Source organism: Artemia sp. Qi Xiang Cuo, chromosome 5, assembly GCF_049724085.1.
Source record: "Artemia sp. Qi Xiang Cuo chromosome 5, ASM4972408v1, whole genome shotgun sequence".
Taxonomy (NCBI): Eukaryota; Metazoa; Arthropoda; class Branchiopoda; order Anostraca; family Artemiidae; genus Artemia; species Artemia sp. Qi Xiang Cuo.
In genome coordinates, this window is record NC_142798.1 from 49,373,726 (window position 1) to 49,390,620 (window position 16,895).

Here is a 16,895-nt window from a genome sequence, read left to right on the forward strand (position 1 = left end):
GGAAAAAGTATTAGTCATTGTAAATTATTTATCAGAGCAACTTCAATCCGGAAGTTTGTTGATTTATAAGGCACTTGCACTGATTTCTGGGACATATGAGACACTCCAAAAGCTGAGAAATGATAACGAATGGAACAACTTAAGCAAAAACATATCTGAATTCTTGGCTTTAAACGATATCCAGGAATCGAAATCTCCACAATCTAAGACCAGTGCTCGAGGCAAGAGAAGTCAAGCCATTTCCATTCGTCTCAAAGACTTTCTTTCAAACTCAACAACCGGTAAACGCAATATCAGTCAGCCAGTTGAATCAGACTGCGGTAAACTTCTGTACTTTGAGGTAATAGATCGTTTCACGAGTGAGATGGACCAACGTTTCATGCAGAATATGCCTCTGCTCGACGCTTTATCTGCCTTCGACCCATCAAGTTCCAATTTTCTCGAACTTTCGAAAGTGGAAAGAGTTATGTGTCATTATCAAGAGATTCTCGGTGTCGATGACCATGCCATAGAATCCCAGCTTTATCTTGCAAAGCTGCATCTGTCAAAAAGTGATATTTCAAAAATGGATCTTCTTCGAGCTATCGAAATCTTATCCGACCTCCAAGTTGCCTATTCTGCAGTGCTAAAACTGACGAAGCTAGTTGCTACTTTGCCTGTGACCACTGCCAGTAATGAACGATTCTTCTCGGCATTAGGGCGTGTGAAAGACTAACTGCGATCGACCATGGGAAATGACAGACTTAGTGATCTCATGATAATCGCCGTTGAAAAAGAGGAGGTAAAGAAACTGGATTTGGATAGATTAGTCGACGATTTTGCCAAGCAGCAACCTCGCCGCTACCCCCTGTTTTAGTTATTTTTGCTAAATGTTGTTCTTTTTTTTGCATCTTAATTTTTTAAAAAATCGAAAAAAAATCCTTGCCCCCCCCCCTACATTTTCGTGAATTGGCGCCACTGGTCTCACCTAGTATTACTCAAAATGAAGAACATATCAACCATAATATGAACTCTGGAAATCCAGTTATTTCTCTCTATAAAACGGTGAATTATAAGTTGTGATACAAATAATGCTAAAGCGATTCTGTAGTCCTAATACTAATAAGATTCCTTCACTTCAAACTTGTTAACAGAATAATTATGAAATGTCCTTTTCACATCCAAAAACGACAATCAATCATTGAACTGAGCTCATTGTGCAGAAGTGATGCCAAATTAAACAAAAAAATAAATAAAGCAACAATCTAAAAATTCTTTACTTTTATAATGTTAAAAATGTCCGTAAAGATTTACTTTTACCGTACGAAAACTCCTATATTGCTTTGTGTTTTCAGCAAAGCGCTAGTTTTCTGTAACCCTACAAACACAGAGAAACATCACCAGCTGATTTATTTGCATTAATTTTATTGATATATGTTAGATAGGTTGTGAAGCATGGGCACCGGCAAGGGGTGGGGGCAGGGGGCCATGCCCCCCCCCTGGACATTTGGGACTATAAAGTATTTATAAGGAAACCAAAGGAAAGGGAGCAGAATAGGGAACACTTCCTATTAACAAATAAAACAAAGGGTGATTTTTATAACTTTAAAACCTTTCCCCAGGGGCTGTAGGGGGTCATTTTATCTCCAAAGACATAGTTATTGGGCCTTTCAACTATGCTGAAGAAAACAAGCTATCCCAAAATTTTGATCGAACGACGTTGGAGGGGGCCTAGTTGCCCTCGAATTTTTTTGTTCACTTAAAAAGGCATTAAAAAGGGATAAGGATTCTCTCTAATAATGATTCTCTTTCTTCGGTAAGGGATATGTATAAGAGTTTACAGACACTATCGATTTCTGGTCTATTTGAGTTCTATAGAGCACAGTTAATGTTCGATATTTTGAATAACGTAGTACCGGATTGCCTGCATAATATCTTTTGTTACGTTTCTGAACGTCATGAATACGGTACTCGTAACACACGAGTACCGTGTGTTACAGGTATGATTCAACCCATTCAACGACCAAGGAAACCATCGACTCGGTCTGGCTTCTCGCTCAGACACCAGCTTCCGTTAACATGGGGAAGACTTCCAGGTGAGATTCTAGACCAGACGGTTAGACTCGATTTCCGTAGGCTGCTAAGGGGCCATTTTGTTGGTTTTTATTATTTTGATTAGTGTGTTGTTTTTTTTTTGTTTTTTTTTTTTTTTACCTCAAGTAGTGCCAAACAGTATGAGGATTGGTAATGGATATTAATGGAACCCGTCGGGGAATTGAGTGAGCAAGAGGTGTCTCGTCTTTGTTGTTGTTTTTTATTTAAAAGATGTGAGGATAATAAGTTGAAAAGAGATAGTACCTGACAAGCCTGGATGACCAGGCTTCTGGAAAATTGTAAATATTTATGTGAATAAAGTGATTTCTCTACAAAAAAAAATAGTAATTTTGGTGAAAAGTCCTTGTTAATATTACTTCTAAAGAATTTTGGTTGGATAAAAAGGAGGATTATTGTATGTATGGATGGAAATTCTGTGAGACTTTTGATCTTCTTCATAACTGAAGTCATCACAAACTCTACAACAGAATTTTCTTATCAATAAATACATTACATATTGTTTTTTAAAATACATTGAAGTACTTCATATAAATAGAAAAATAAAAATACTACAATTGAAAATTGCTGAAAACTCAGTTCCAAGAAGTATTTGCCACCGCAAAAAAATTTCATGGCGGTCTGATGACGACCTGACTTGCCTTTTCCACCTCTGTGCTGGTATATATGGGAATGTAACATATTAGCTGTATAGAGAAACATTTTAATTAATTCCTTTCCCCTGCACCTCTTTCAACATTTATCTGAAGCCTCATGAAGAGTAAGCAGTTTTTCCATCAAAATGTACTTTTGTATGAATCTATTCTACCCCAACCTAAACAATGACTCACCCCCCCCTTCATTATAGCTGATACGCAATTACAGATCACCAAACGTAGCATAATTTCATTACAAATAAAGATAATCAACTTGGTTAAATCCAGTACTACCACCGGGTGGCAATTACTTCTTTTGCAACCTGGGAAGCCAAAATATAGTTGTTGATACTTTTAAATCAATTAGCTTCTCATGATTTTAAATTGATTGCAAATCCATCCTCTTCGGGGTAGAGCCGTAGTTTGGTGCCCTAAACCGCCTAAACTGTCACCCAACCATCACTGCTATTTTGGCATCTGCTCCCCTGGAAAATTTTCAGCCTGCGCCCTTGCTTTGAAGTAATAATTTTTGTTCGTTTTAAGTTTCAACTTCGCTCTTTATTTCCCTCGGAAAAAAAAATTATTTTTTTAAATTAATAGTGTTCAACAATAAAAAATTATTGCAAATTTTGGGTTGTATTTTTGAATTAAGGGCAAAATTTTGAAACAAGGACCAAGTAAAATTACCATAATAGATAAATTCAAAAATGATTACAGACAAATTATTACTCATAGGAAATATCTGATTAGATATTTGAGATGAGTCCAATCAGAAAGTTCCTGTTGACCTGCCAATGGATGCAATAAAAAGTTAAATTCAAAAGTTATTACAACTCACAAAAAAGAGATTTCAGGATAACCATTCAAGTCTGCCAGCTTTGCTGAATGTGTACCATATCGGTCCTTTTTTTGTTAAAATTCCCTTGCATTTCTTTTCTTCGTCATCAAAAAGAAAAAAAGGAAGAGACAAAGGAATTCTAGATGTAAATTTTGAGTCACTGCGAGATAGGGAAATCGTATCTTTATATCTCCACGTTTTCTCACTGCAATTATACACTTCATTTTGTCTATTGGTAAGTTGGGATAGTTTTGTATATACAACAGCCACATTAAAATTCTCCGTTTCACAGGTCAAATGATCTAAATTTTTTTCAATGTTTCTGTAACGATGTCTACCACTGCGAGGACCTTCAAAGTCAAAGGCATTAAGAAAATCTAGAATTACCAGCTTCACATTTGGATTCTGCTTCAGGAACAGGCCCACATTATGACAACAAAGTAGATACTCTGCATAGCTATAGCATTTGAAAATAGTCAATCTTTTCAAACACTTTAAAACAGTTTTATCTTGCTGTATAAATGATTTTACATCATCTCTTGAACAACCTGCATCTCTTAAAGCAGCAACTATTGCATTTTCCATTAGTGTTGCCATTTCATAAACGCAAGATGGTTGTAAGCAGCTAATGTAAATGCATTGACTTTCACAGCAATTCATTTCAATATTGTTAAGGACTTTTGGCATAATGCATTTAATGGCTAAATGATAAGCCAAGTATGTTTTCCCTGAATTCGAATGGCCTGTTATTTCTGTTACTGACCTAGGATAAAGACCCTTTTCAAAAAGCTTTATTTCTAGATTACTGAGGAAACCTTTCTGGACAGTTTCGTTGGCCATCCTGAAAGAAGAAGAGAGACTAAAAAGAAACTATTATTCCAACTAGGGTAAACAAATGGTTTCTAGACAAACTTTGTTTGATGTTTTAAAGAACGTCAACAAAACTTCAAGGAATTTGCTCAAAATGACAAATCCTGAAAAGCTCTGACGGCTTCGTTCACCTAGCTCAACTATTCAGCTTAAATATATTAGACTTTTGTCAAAAAAATAACTGTTTATGCTACTACAAAAAAAGAGACAGCTGTTCCTCTGGTAGTTCCTAATTTAGATAATTTTGTTCTTTACTAAATTAATTCAAAAAAAACTTTTTCAACAAAATAAGTTGTTTTTTTTAAAGTAAAGAACTCCATTAAATCAAAATGAACAAAAATAGAATCAAATAATCTACCAAGAATACAACTACCACAAACCAGTATCAATAAATAAATGGAACCCAAGACAAACAGAGATAAAATAAATGAGAGTCAAAATCAAAACGAGCAGAAATTAATATCAGTAGGGTTCTAAACCCCAAGCTTCCTAAAAGCCAGAATATAATTCGTACTTCACTGAAAAAATTCAAATGAATTTACTGAAAAAAATCTGCATTGTCAGTTTAATATACATATGCTGATATTTATTCCTTAAAATATCAATTGATTTTTGATTTCTTAAAGTTAGAAAAGTGAAAACATTGGAAGAATTTTTTATATATGCCCCCAGGGCACCACTTATAGCCTTTGCCCTGGGGGCTCAGGCAGGTTTGTCATCCTAAAATACATAATTTCCTGAACTTTCAACTACGTTGAACTTTGAACTACATGAACAAAATGGCTATCTCAAGACTTTGATTGGATGTGTTTGGGGAAATGGGGGGGGGGGAGCGTGAGAGGGGTTTTGTTGCCCTTCAATCACTTTCGACTATTAAAATGGCACTAGCTTTTTCAATTTCCTATCGAATGAGCCCTTTTTGAAGTTTCTACAAAATCGCTTTCTATAAAAACCTTATACACCCCCAGGGCATAACTTACAACCCTTGCCCTGAGGGCTGTGGGGGGGGGGGGGGTTGTTACCCACAGAAACATAAGGACTTTCAACTACGTTGAAAAAATGGCTATCTCAAAATTTGGATTGGATGTGTTTGGGGAAAAGGTGGGCGTGAGAGGGGGGTTAGTTGCCCTCCAATCCCTTTCGACTATTAAAAAGGGCACCAGTCCTTTGAATTTCTAATCGAATGAGCCTTTTTCAAGTTTCTACGACAAAGCTTTCAAAAACAAACCTTATATGCCCCCTGGGTATGACTTATAACCCTTGCACTGAAGAATGGGGGGGGAGTGTCCTACTCGAAGATATAATTTCCAGAACTTTCAACTGCATTGAACAAAATGGCTATCTCAAAATTTTGATTGAATGTGTTTGGGGAAATGGTGGGCGTGAGAGGGGGTGTTAGTTGCCTTCCAATCACTTCGAAAATTTAAAAGGGCATCCGCCATTTCAATTTCCAATCTAATGAGCCCTTTTTGAAGTTTCTACGACAACACTTTCTATAAAACCTTATATGACCCCAGGCCATAACTTACAACCCTTGCTCTGAGGGCTGTGAACAAAATGGCTATCTCAAAATTTTGATTGGATGTGTTTGGGGAAATGCTGGGCGTGAGAGGGGGTTAATTGCTCTCCAATCACTTTCGACTATTAAAAAGGGAACTAGTTCTCTCAATTTCCAATTGAATAAGACCTTTTTCAAGTTTCTACGACAAAACTTTCAATAAAAACATTATACGTCCCCAAGGCACAACTTACAACCTTAGGCCTGAGGGCTCTGGGGGGAGTGTCTGGGGGGAGTTGAACAAAATGGTAACTCTAATTTTTATTGGATGTGTTTGGGGAAATGGTGGGCGTGAGAAAGGGGTTAGACTATTAAAAAGTTAGACTTTCGACTATTAAAAAGGGCACTAGCCCTTTCAATTTCCAATGGAAAGAGCCATTTTTCCATTTTCTACAATATCGCTTTCTATAAAATCCTATTTTGATTGTATGTGTTTGGGTAAATGGTGAGCGTGAGAGGGGGTTAGTTGCCGTCCAACCATTTTCAACTATTAAAAAGGGCACTAGCCATTTCAATTTCCAATCGAATGAGCCCTTTTTGAGCTTTCAACGACAACGCTTTCTATAAAAACCTTATATGCCCCCAGGGCATAGCTTACAACCCTTGCCCTGAGGGCTGTGGGGGGTGTCATCCTTAAGAACTTAATTTCCAAAACTTTCAACTACGTTGAACAAAATGGCTATCTAAAAATTTTCATTGGATGTGTTTGGGGAAAAGTTTGGCATGGTAGGGGGGTTAGTTGCCCTCCAATCATTTTCGACTGTTAAAAAGGGCACTAGCCCTTTGAATTTCCAATCGAATGAACCCTTTTTCAAGTTTCTACGACAAAGCTTTCAAAAACCCTCATATGCCCCCAGGGCATAACTTATAACCCTTGCCCTGAAGACTGTGGGGCGAGTGTCCTGCTCAAAGATATAATTTTCAGAACTTTCAACTGCGTTGAAAAAAATAGCTATCTCGAAATTTTGATTGTATGTGTTTGGGGAAATGGTGGGCGTGAGAGGGGGTTAATTGCTCTCCAATCACTTTCGACTATTAAAAAGGGCAGTAGCCCTTTGAATTTTCAATCAAATGAGCCCTTTTTCAAGTTACTACAACAAAGCTTTCAATAAAAACATTACACATCCCCAGGGCATAACTTACAACCTTAGCCCTGAGGGCTCCGGGGGGAGTGTCATCCTCGAAGACCTAATTTCCAGAACTTTCAACTACGTTGAACAAAATGGCTATCTGAAAATTTTGATTGGATGTGTTTAGGGAAATGGTGAGCGTGAGAGGGCGGTTAGTTACCCTCCAATAACTTTCGACTATTTAAAAGAGCACTAGCCCTCTCAATTTCCAATTGAATGAGCCTCTTTTGAAGTTTCTACGGCAACACTATCATAGGCAGCGCGCTATCGCTGCCAAAGAAAAGAATGATGTGGGCACAATGTGTTTTTGGTTTCTCCATACCCGGGCACTTCGTATCGAAGGATTTGTCGTAGAAACTTCGGAAAGGGCTCATTCGATTGGAAATTGGATTGGCTAGTGCCCTTTTTAATAGTCGAAAGTCATTGGAGGGCAACTAGCCCCCCCACGCCCATCTTTCCCCCAAACTCATCCAATCAAAATTTGTTGGTAGCCATTTTGTTTAGTGTAGTTAATTTTTGGATAAAAAATTTGTTTTTGAAGAGCGCACTTACCCACAACCCTCAGGGCAAGGGTTTTTATTTATGCCCGGGGGCATAAAGGTATTTATAGAAGACATTGTCGTAGAAACTTCAAAACAGGCTCAATCGATTGGAAATTCAAAGGGCTAGTAGCCTTTTTAATAGTCGAAAGTGATTGGAGGGCAACTAGCCCCCATCCCCCCCACGCCTATCATTCCCCCAAACACATCCAATCAAAATTTTGAGATAGCCATTTTGTTCAGCGTAGTTGATTTCCAGATAGAAAATATGTTTTTGAGGAGGACACTCCCCCACAACCCTCAGGGCAATGGTTTTAAGTTATGGGCTGGGGGCATATAAGGTTTTTATAGAAGGCGTTGTCGTATAAACTTCAAAACAGGCTCATTCGATTGGAAATTCAAAGGGCTAGTCCCCTTTTTAATAGTCGAAAATGATTGGAGGGCAACTAGACCCCCCCCCCCCACCAAGCCCATAAAATAAACTTTTAAATGGGGATAAATCCATTTATTACACATATACAGCGATATATCTCATATACAGCGACCGTCTTCAGTAGAAACATTTTTCCACTGAAGACGGTCGCTGTATATGTGACCGAAATATCTGGACTTTTGTACCTGTTTTTTCACTGTCTAAATAAATATATTTATCCCCATTTTAAAGTTTTTTAGTTCTTCTTAGAACGGCAGTGTGGTCTAAGAAAACAACACCTAATTTAAAGGTGTTACGTCGAAAAAAACACGCCCATCAAACTAGCCCCCCCCCCCCACACATATTCAATCAAAATTTTGAGATAACCATTTTGTTCAACGTAGTTTTAAGTTCTGGAAATTAGGTCTTTGAGGATGACAACCTCCTCATAGCCCTCAACACAAGGGTTGTAAGTTAGGCCCTGGGGGCATATAGTTTTTATAGAACGCGCTGTCGTAGGAACTTCAAAAAAGGTTCATTTGATTAGAAATTGAAATGGCTTGTGCCCTTTTTAATAGTCGAAAGTAATTGGAAGGCAACTAACACCCCTTCTACGCCCACCATTTCCCCGAACACATCCAATCAAAATTTTGAGATAGCCATTTTTTTCCATGCAGTTACATTTCAGGAAATTATACCTTTAAGCAGGACACTCCCCCCAAAGTCTCCTGGGCAAGGATTATAATTTATGTCCGGGGGGCATATACGTTTTTATTGACTTATTTATCGTATAAACTCGAGAAAGGGCTCATTTAATTTTATATGATGATGGTTAATACCGTTTTTGATTCTCGAAAGTGATTTAAGGGCAACTAGCCCCCCCTCTCTCGCCCACCTTTTCCCCACACACATCCAATCAAAATTTTTAGATAGCCATTTTATTCAGTGTTTTGGATTTCCAGATATAAATTATGTTTTTGAGGAGGACACTCCCCCAGAGCCCTCAGGGCAAGGATAGTAAGTTATGCCGTGGGGGCATATAAGGCATTTACTGAACGCGTCGTCGTAAAAACTTCAAAAATGACTCATTCGATTGGAAATTGAAATGGCTAGTGCCCTTTTTAATAGTCAAAAGTGATTGGAAGGCAACAAACACGCCCTTCCACGCCCACCATTTCCCCAAACACATCCGATCAGAAATTCTTGATAGTCATTTTGTTCCACAAAGTTTAAAGTTCAGGAAATTATACCTTTGAGCAGGACACTCTCCCCTTAGTCGTCAGGGCAAGCGTTATAGGATATGTCCTTGGGGTTTATATGGTTTTTTTTCAAATGCGCAACAAACCCCCGTCCCACGCCCTCGTTCTCCCCAAACATATCCAATCAAAATTTTTAGATAGCTATTTTTTTCAACGTAGTCCAAAGTTCTGGAAATTAGGTCTTTTAAGATAAAAACCCAATCAGAGCCTTCAGTGCAAGGGTTGTAATTTGTGCCCTGTTGGCATATAAGGTTTATATAGAAAGTTGTTGTAGAGATTTCAAAAGGGGCTCATTTGATTGGAAATTGAAATTGCCCTTTTTAATAGTCGAAAGTGAGTGGAGAGTAATTAACCCCCGTCTCATGCCCTCTATTTCCCCAAACACATTCAATCATAGCTTAGAGATAGCCATTTTGTTCAACGTAGTTGAACGTTCTGGAAATTATGTATTTAAGGATGACAAACCCCTGAGAGTCCCCAGGGCAAAGGTTGTAAGTTATGCCCAGGGGGCATATAAGGTTTTTAACGATAGAGTTGTCGTAAAAACTTAAACGGGGCTCATTCAATTGAAAATTGAGAGTGATAGTGCCCTTTTTAATAGTTGAAAGTGATTGGACGGTAACTAACCGCTCTCTCACGCCCACCATTCCCCCAAACACATCCAATCAAAATTTTCAGATAGCCATTTTTTTTCAACGTAGTTGAAAGTTCTGGAAATTAGGTCTGTGAGGATGACAACCCCCCCCCCCCCAGCCTTCAAGGCGAGGGTTGTAAGTTATCCCCGGGGGGCCTATAAGGGTTTTATTTGAAGCGATGTCGTAGAAATTTCAAAAGGGCTCATTTGATTGGAAATTGAAAGGGCTAGTGCCCTTTTTAATAGCTGACAGTGGTTGGAGAAAGACTAACGCCCCTCTTACGCTCACCATTTTCTAAGACACGTCCAATCAAAATTTTGAAATTGCCATTTTGTGTAATGTAGTTGAAAGTTCTGGAAACTAGGTCTTAGAGGATGACAACCACCCACACAGCCCTTAGGGTAAGAGTTGTAATTTATGCCCTGGGGCCATATAAGGTGTTTATACGAAGTGTTGTCGTAGAAACTCGAAAAGGCTCATTCGATTGGAATTTAAAAGGCCTAGTGTCCATTTTAATATTCAGCAGTAAAAGACAGGCTTGAAATTTTTATATCTCCCATCATTGTGCGCTAAGATTATTATTTTGTTGTTGTTGTTGTTGTTTAGAATTGAGCGCTTTTTATTGATAGAGTTGTTTAAGAAACTTTGGAAAGGGACGATTTGATTAAAAATAGAAAGGCATGGCACTCTTTTTAGTAGTTAAAACTCATTGAAGGAAAACTAATTCCCCTCCCACCCCCCCCCACCCAATTTAATTTTTTTTTAAAAACAAAAATTTGGCCAAATATTAAATCAAAATGCACAGTGATAATGCTAATTACCCATAAGACATCTCAGCAGTATCCCAAGAACGACAGAAGGTATTATGTTCAAACTTTTGGGGCCACTTCTGCTCTTAAAATTTAACCAAATAAAAATAGTGTAGGTGCATCCAAGCTATCAAAGAAAGTAAACAGATTTTTTTGCGAATGGTATCAAGTTTTCCATTTCAGGTAAACTAGAGGAGGTATGAAACTATATTAAACACTACTATTTGTGTCCAGATTTTTAAGAGGGTGTATGTTGTTAAAAATTGCTGAAAATTATTCTCCAGCATACAAATAGCAGGCCAAACTATAAATTCTTAAAAAAACGAAAATATTTAAAGTATTATTTTCTTCTTCACTGAAAAGACTATGTCAATATAAAACGAACAGAAATTAATTATAAAAAACTTTTCACACATAATTAGTTTTTGAAAGAAAACTAAAGAACTCCATTAAACAAAATATGAGCAAAAATAAAATCAAATAATCTACGAAGCGTGAAACTTACACAAATCAGCATCGATAAATAAATGAAACCCAAAACGAGCAGAAATTACAATAAATAGCCGAGTCAAGCTCAAAACGAGCAGAAATTAACATAACTTGGGCTCAAAACCCCTATGCCTTCCCAAGGCCAGAACATAATTTGAACTTTACCGAAAAAAATATAAATGAATATGCATTGTCAGTTTAATATACATTTACTGATATTTAGTAATCAAAATCTTAATATTATTTGATTTATTAAAGTTATAAAAGTATTAAAAAGGGCACTAGCCCTTTCAATTTCCAATCAAATGAGCCCTTTTTAAAGTTTCTAAGACACAACTTTCTATAAAAAAAACCTTATATACTCCCAGGGCTTAAATTACAACCCTTGTCCTGAGGGCTCTGAGCGGGTTATCCTCCTCAAAGACCTATTTTCCAGAACTTTCAACTACGTTGAACAAAATGGATATCTAAAAACATTGATTGAATTCTTTTGGGGAAATGATGGGTGTAAGAAGGGGGTTTATTCCCCTTCAATCGCTTTCGACCATTAGAAAGGCATTAGCTCTTTCAATTTCCAATCGAATGATCCCTTTTTGAAGTTTCTACAACATCGCTTTCTATAAAAACCTATTTTGATTGTATGTGTTACGGAAAATGGTGGGCGTGAGAAGGGGGTTAGTTACCCTTCATTCATTTCCGACTATTAAAAACTGCATTAGCTATCTCAAGTCCAAATTCAATGTACCCTGTGTGAAGTTTATAGGAAACTGCTTGCTATAAGAACCTTATATGCCCCCAGGGCATAACTTACAACCATTGCCCTGAGGGCTGTGGGGTTGTAATCCTTAAAGACCTAATTTCCGAAAATTTTAACTACGTTGAAAAAAATGGCTATCTAAAAATTTTGACTGGATGTGTTTGGGGAAAAGGTGGGCGTGAGAGGGGATTTAGTTGCCCTCCAATCACTTTTGACTATTAAAACGGGCACTAGCCCGTTCTAGAATTTCGAATTGATTGAGCCCTTTTTCAAGTTTCTACGACAAAGCTTTCAATAAGAATCTTATATGCCCCCAGGGCATAACTTATACTCCTTGCCCCGAAGACTCTTAGGCGAGTGTCCGGCTCAAAGATATAATTTCCAGAACTTTCAACTGCGTTGAACTAAACGGCTATCTCAAAACTTCAATAGGATGTCTTTGGGGAAATGGTGGGCGTGGAATGGTGGGCGTTAAGTTGTACTACTGATGACGGTCACTGTATATGTGACCGAAATATCTGGTATTTTTTGTGAAATTTATTATACACTGTCTATTAAAAAGGATTTTATCCCTATTTTGGACTTTTATGTTAACACTTTCTATAAAAACCTTATATGCCCCCCGGGCATAACTTACAATCCTTGCCCTGAGGGGTGTTCGAGGGGGGGGGGGGTGTCATCCTCAAAGACCTAATTTCCAGAACTTTCTGCTCCGTTGAACAAAATGGTTATCTCAAAATTTTGATTGGATGTGTTTGGGGAAAAAGTGGGCGTGAGAGGGGGTTAGTTGCCCTCCAATCACTTTTGACTATTAAAAAGGGCACTGGCCCTTTTAATTTTCAATTGAATGAGCCCTTTTTGAAGTTTCTACGACAAAGATTTATATAAAAACCTTATATGCCCCCAGGTCGTGACTTATAACCCTTGCCCTGAGGGCTGTGGGGGGAGTGTCCACCTCAAAAACATAATTTATATCTGGAAATCAATTACGTTGAACAAAATGGCTATCTCAAAATTTTGATTGGATGTGTTTGGGGAAATGGTGGGCGTGGAAGGGGTGTTAATTGCCTTCCAATCCCTTTCGACTACTAAAAAGGGCATTGCCCATTCCAATTTCCAATCGAACGAGCCTTTTTTGAAGTTTCTACGACAACTCCTTCGATACGAAGTGCCCTGGTCTAATGGAAAAAAAACATAAATGAATAAATAATACATTGTACCAACATCGTTCTTTACTTAGGCGGCGCTATTGCGCTGCCTATGACACTACTGGCAGCCATTATCAGATGAAAGAAGTTTTGATTATGGCATTACTTTATATCTTCCTCTTCCCAAAGTATTTTCTGCTTGAATTTTGGAGTACTATATTTTTTTTCTTTTCCTCTTTTATTATAGCTTTATTTTACCAAGTAGCCTACATCTCACTCATGCAAGATTTAAACACATTCCATGCAAAAAAAAAAATTTAAGCAACAGCGTTTAAAGGCTGCATGCCAACTGATAGCACATGGTTTCAAAGAAGAATACATGAAAACGACTACGTCTAGAAATTTTGCAGATGGTACTAATTGATCCAGCATGAGGGGTTACCCCATATGATCCATGTAACCCAATTTTTCTTCTTTTTTGTAGAGAATCTTTTAATTTTGGATGGTCCATTTGCTAAACAATGATTTTACATACTATACAGTCAGATAAGAGTTTTTGATAGCATTTCATTGAATTTTTTATTATCAAATATGACATCACAAATGTCCGGCTGTACCTACAGCTCTGCTGCTCATACTGACAGTCATTGCCTGGATAGAAGGGGAAATGAATTTACGAATAAAATACAATTATTTATGGGTTATAAAAATATAAGCAAAACAAAAAAATATCTAGCAAAAAGGAACATTTCCAAAGTGTTAAAATAAAAAAGTGTTTTCCCCTTGTCCCTCTTCTCTGAAAGAAAAACAAATAAGGACATTAATTGTTACTACAATTTGATTAAGGCTACCAAAATAAAACAACTACGAGTATTCATTTGGTTTTGTTTTCTTAGTTAGGTGGAATGGTCAGTCTTTGTCCTTCCTGGCTCAGCCCTTTTGAGGCTCAGAGCCCACAAAAGATATTATCTATAGTGTATATAGCAGACATGGATGGTTTGGGATACAATTGGAGGGACAAAAATAGGCACAGAAAGGACCTTTGACAGAGAGAGGGGCGTGAGAGCCAATTGCAACATGGTCTGTTCTGTAAAGAAAAATAGAATTCTGGCGGCAGCATTCTTGGCTTGACAGATTGTGAATGGGTTTCATAGCCTTGCCATCATTACATTGAACCATTGCCACGCCAAAAGGTAAAATGTCATACAGTTTAGATTTATGTAATTATAAGAAATTTTTTTTAGCCCTAGTGTTCTCTTATTCACTGAAGTCTATTGACAACTGAGCTATTAACATAACCTAATCTATATCCATAGAATGGCTCATAAGTTAACATGGTAATCACGTGATGGTAAGACAGCAAACCTCATAGATTATGTTATAGCATGTAGGTTCAATACAAGATACTAGGGTATAAAGGTGTTCTGTTATTGATGTTAAAAGTAAAGATCACCATCTAGTAGTGCCAAGGGTTAATTTAAAGCTGAAATTTCAGAAGGGTAACCATCTCCCAGGAAGTTATGATGTTGGTAGACTCCAGGATGAGGATTTGGGAGAAACTTTCCAGGAACAGTTGAATACTAAAGTTGAGAGTTTAAAATTTGATAATGTGGAAGATGGTTCGAATAATTTTAGAGAAATAATTTTTGAAGTTGCTGGTGGTGCCTTAAGGAAGAAAGCTAGGAATGTAGCTAAGAATATTAGTGAAAAAGGTTTATATCTAATACTAGAAGGAGAAGGGACTTGTACAAGAATTATCTGAGATCATATGAAAACAAAAGGAATGTAAAGAAAGTGGAGAAAGCATTAAAATACGAACTAAGGAGATGTGAAGGGGAGGCCATGGATAAAATTGCCGAGAATCTGGAAGATGCAGCTAGACGGCATAATAGTAAAATATTGTATGTTAGTGAATTGAGAGGGAGTAGTCATTCGGACTTGGCTCAGTTAAAGATAGGAACGGGATCACAATTAGCGATAAGGAAAGAGTTAAAGAGAAATGGGCTGAACATTTTGAGAATGTGCTAAACCGAGATAGAGTTGCAGGAAAAAATATAGAGGAAAATGAAAAAAATTGTGATACCATGGATTTGAAGGAAGATTTGTTTTGTGAGGAAGTAGGAGAATAACACTGTTGCGTTTAAGGTAGGAAATGAAGTTAGCAGCTGGTTTTGTATTACATCAGGACTTAAGCAGGTTTTTGTTCTATCCCCCTTTATACGGATTATTTTGATGAATTTTGTCTTAAGGAGCACAGGAAAGACAATGGGAGACCACGGAATCAAATGTGGAGGGAAAAGTATCCTCGACTTAGATTCTGCTGATGACTTAAGCATCCTAGATGAAAGTGTGGACAAAATGAATGAACTTTTAGAGGTTTTGTGAGGTCAGGGTGCTAGAATAGGTTTGAAAATTAACATTAAGAAGACTAAGTCACTAAGGCTAGGAGTAAGTGAATATGAAAAGGTGACGTTGGGTAAGGAAAAGATTGATCAGGTGGGCAGCTTCACTTACCTTGGTAGTAGACCCCGAAGCCACGCCGAAAAGTTGGCGGCGCACCGCCGAGCAAAAAAACGGTGGCGCGCCGCCGAGCTTGCATCAGCGCGCTGACGCCGCCGCTGATTCTATCGGCGGCGGCGTCACTAATACGCTGCCGTGTTTTTTTTTTTTTTTTCTCTCGTTTTTGGTTATCGATATCGACCTCCGGGCTTCAACCGTCATCCCGGCTAATCTGTTTCTTAAAGATAAATACTGTAATCTTGGGCTCGCCATGTATATCGGTTCGTAAGAAGGAGAAGAAGAATTTTTCTTGAAAAAAAATTCTACCTTCCACTTTAAAATTCTGTTCATTTTTCTTTCTCATTATTCGGATGAAAAGAGGTAGGTAAAAGAGCATTAGGCAATTCAGGATGTTATCATAGGCAGCGCAATCGAGCTGCCTAAGTAAAGAACAGTAGAGATGGGGGTCCGACTCGTGTCACGCACCCCTGCTGCCACCTATAACTTTTTTTAACACCATATATTGACATAGAGCCACGTGGTTTATGGTTTTCTCACTGAGAATGAAAAAACAGGAATTTTCTCACTTGAAAAACCAGGAATTTTGTCTGTTTTATGGTTTTTGTCAGTGAGAATGAAAAAAAAGGAACTTTCTCACTTTCATGGATGTCAACAGCAATTTATGTATGTTTCATGGATTTTGTCAGTGAGAATGGAAAAACAGTATTTTTCTCACTTTGCTGTCAGTCATTAATCAAATTGTTTCCGGGCAAAGTTTAGTAATGTTATGGTTTTCTCAGTGAGAATGAAAAACAGGAATTTTCTCACTTGGAAAAACAGGAACTTTCTCACTTGGAAAACCATAAACCACGTGGTCCTGTCACGAGTAGCACCTGTGAACTTGATTTACATAAAGTTCGCTGAGAGCGTGCACTTACAACAACAACAACATCAACCTTGGAACACCTGTGCTGTCGACCTCAATTCACCTATCGTGAATCAATAATTCCCCTTAGAAACAACAAATTAATTTCCCCTTTCTTGACAGATCAATCAATCAATGACATCATCTGTCAGACTTTAAAAATTTTCGCCTAGAAACATTTCTCCAGGAATAGATCCAAATCATTAATGTCTTTGCCTCGGGAACAGTTCTACTGGTCGAACTCCAAAGGATATTAATAACCAAAGGCCATGGAAACAATTAGGCAAGAAACATCTTAGCG

General features: G+C 37.7%; 1 protein-coding gene across 7 annotated transcripts in view; it reads right to left on the bottom strand.

The window, feature by feature from the left end:
- Positions 1-16,895, bottom strand: part of LOC148952220 (DNA repair protein RAD51 homolog 3-like) — a 173,058-nt gene that overhangs the window by 62,947 nt on the left and 93,216 nt on the right. For 4 of the 7 annotated variants that reach the window (XM_089089684.1, XM_089089681.1, XM_089089683.1 and 1 more), the window contains one exon: positions 3,222-4,405. In XM_089089684.1, coding sequence (XP_088945810.1) covers positions 3,577-4,404 — 828 coding nt within the window. In that variant the 5' untranslated portion in view covers position 4,405 and the 3' untranslated portion in view covers positions 3,222-3,576. Of the gene's footprint in view, positions 1-3,221; positions 4,406-16,895 lie in introns of those variants that run through there. The other 3 variants (XM_089089679.1, XM_089089678.1, XM_089089680.1) reach the window with 1 other exon arrangement.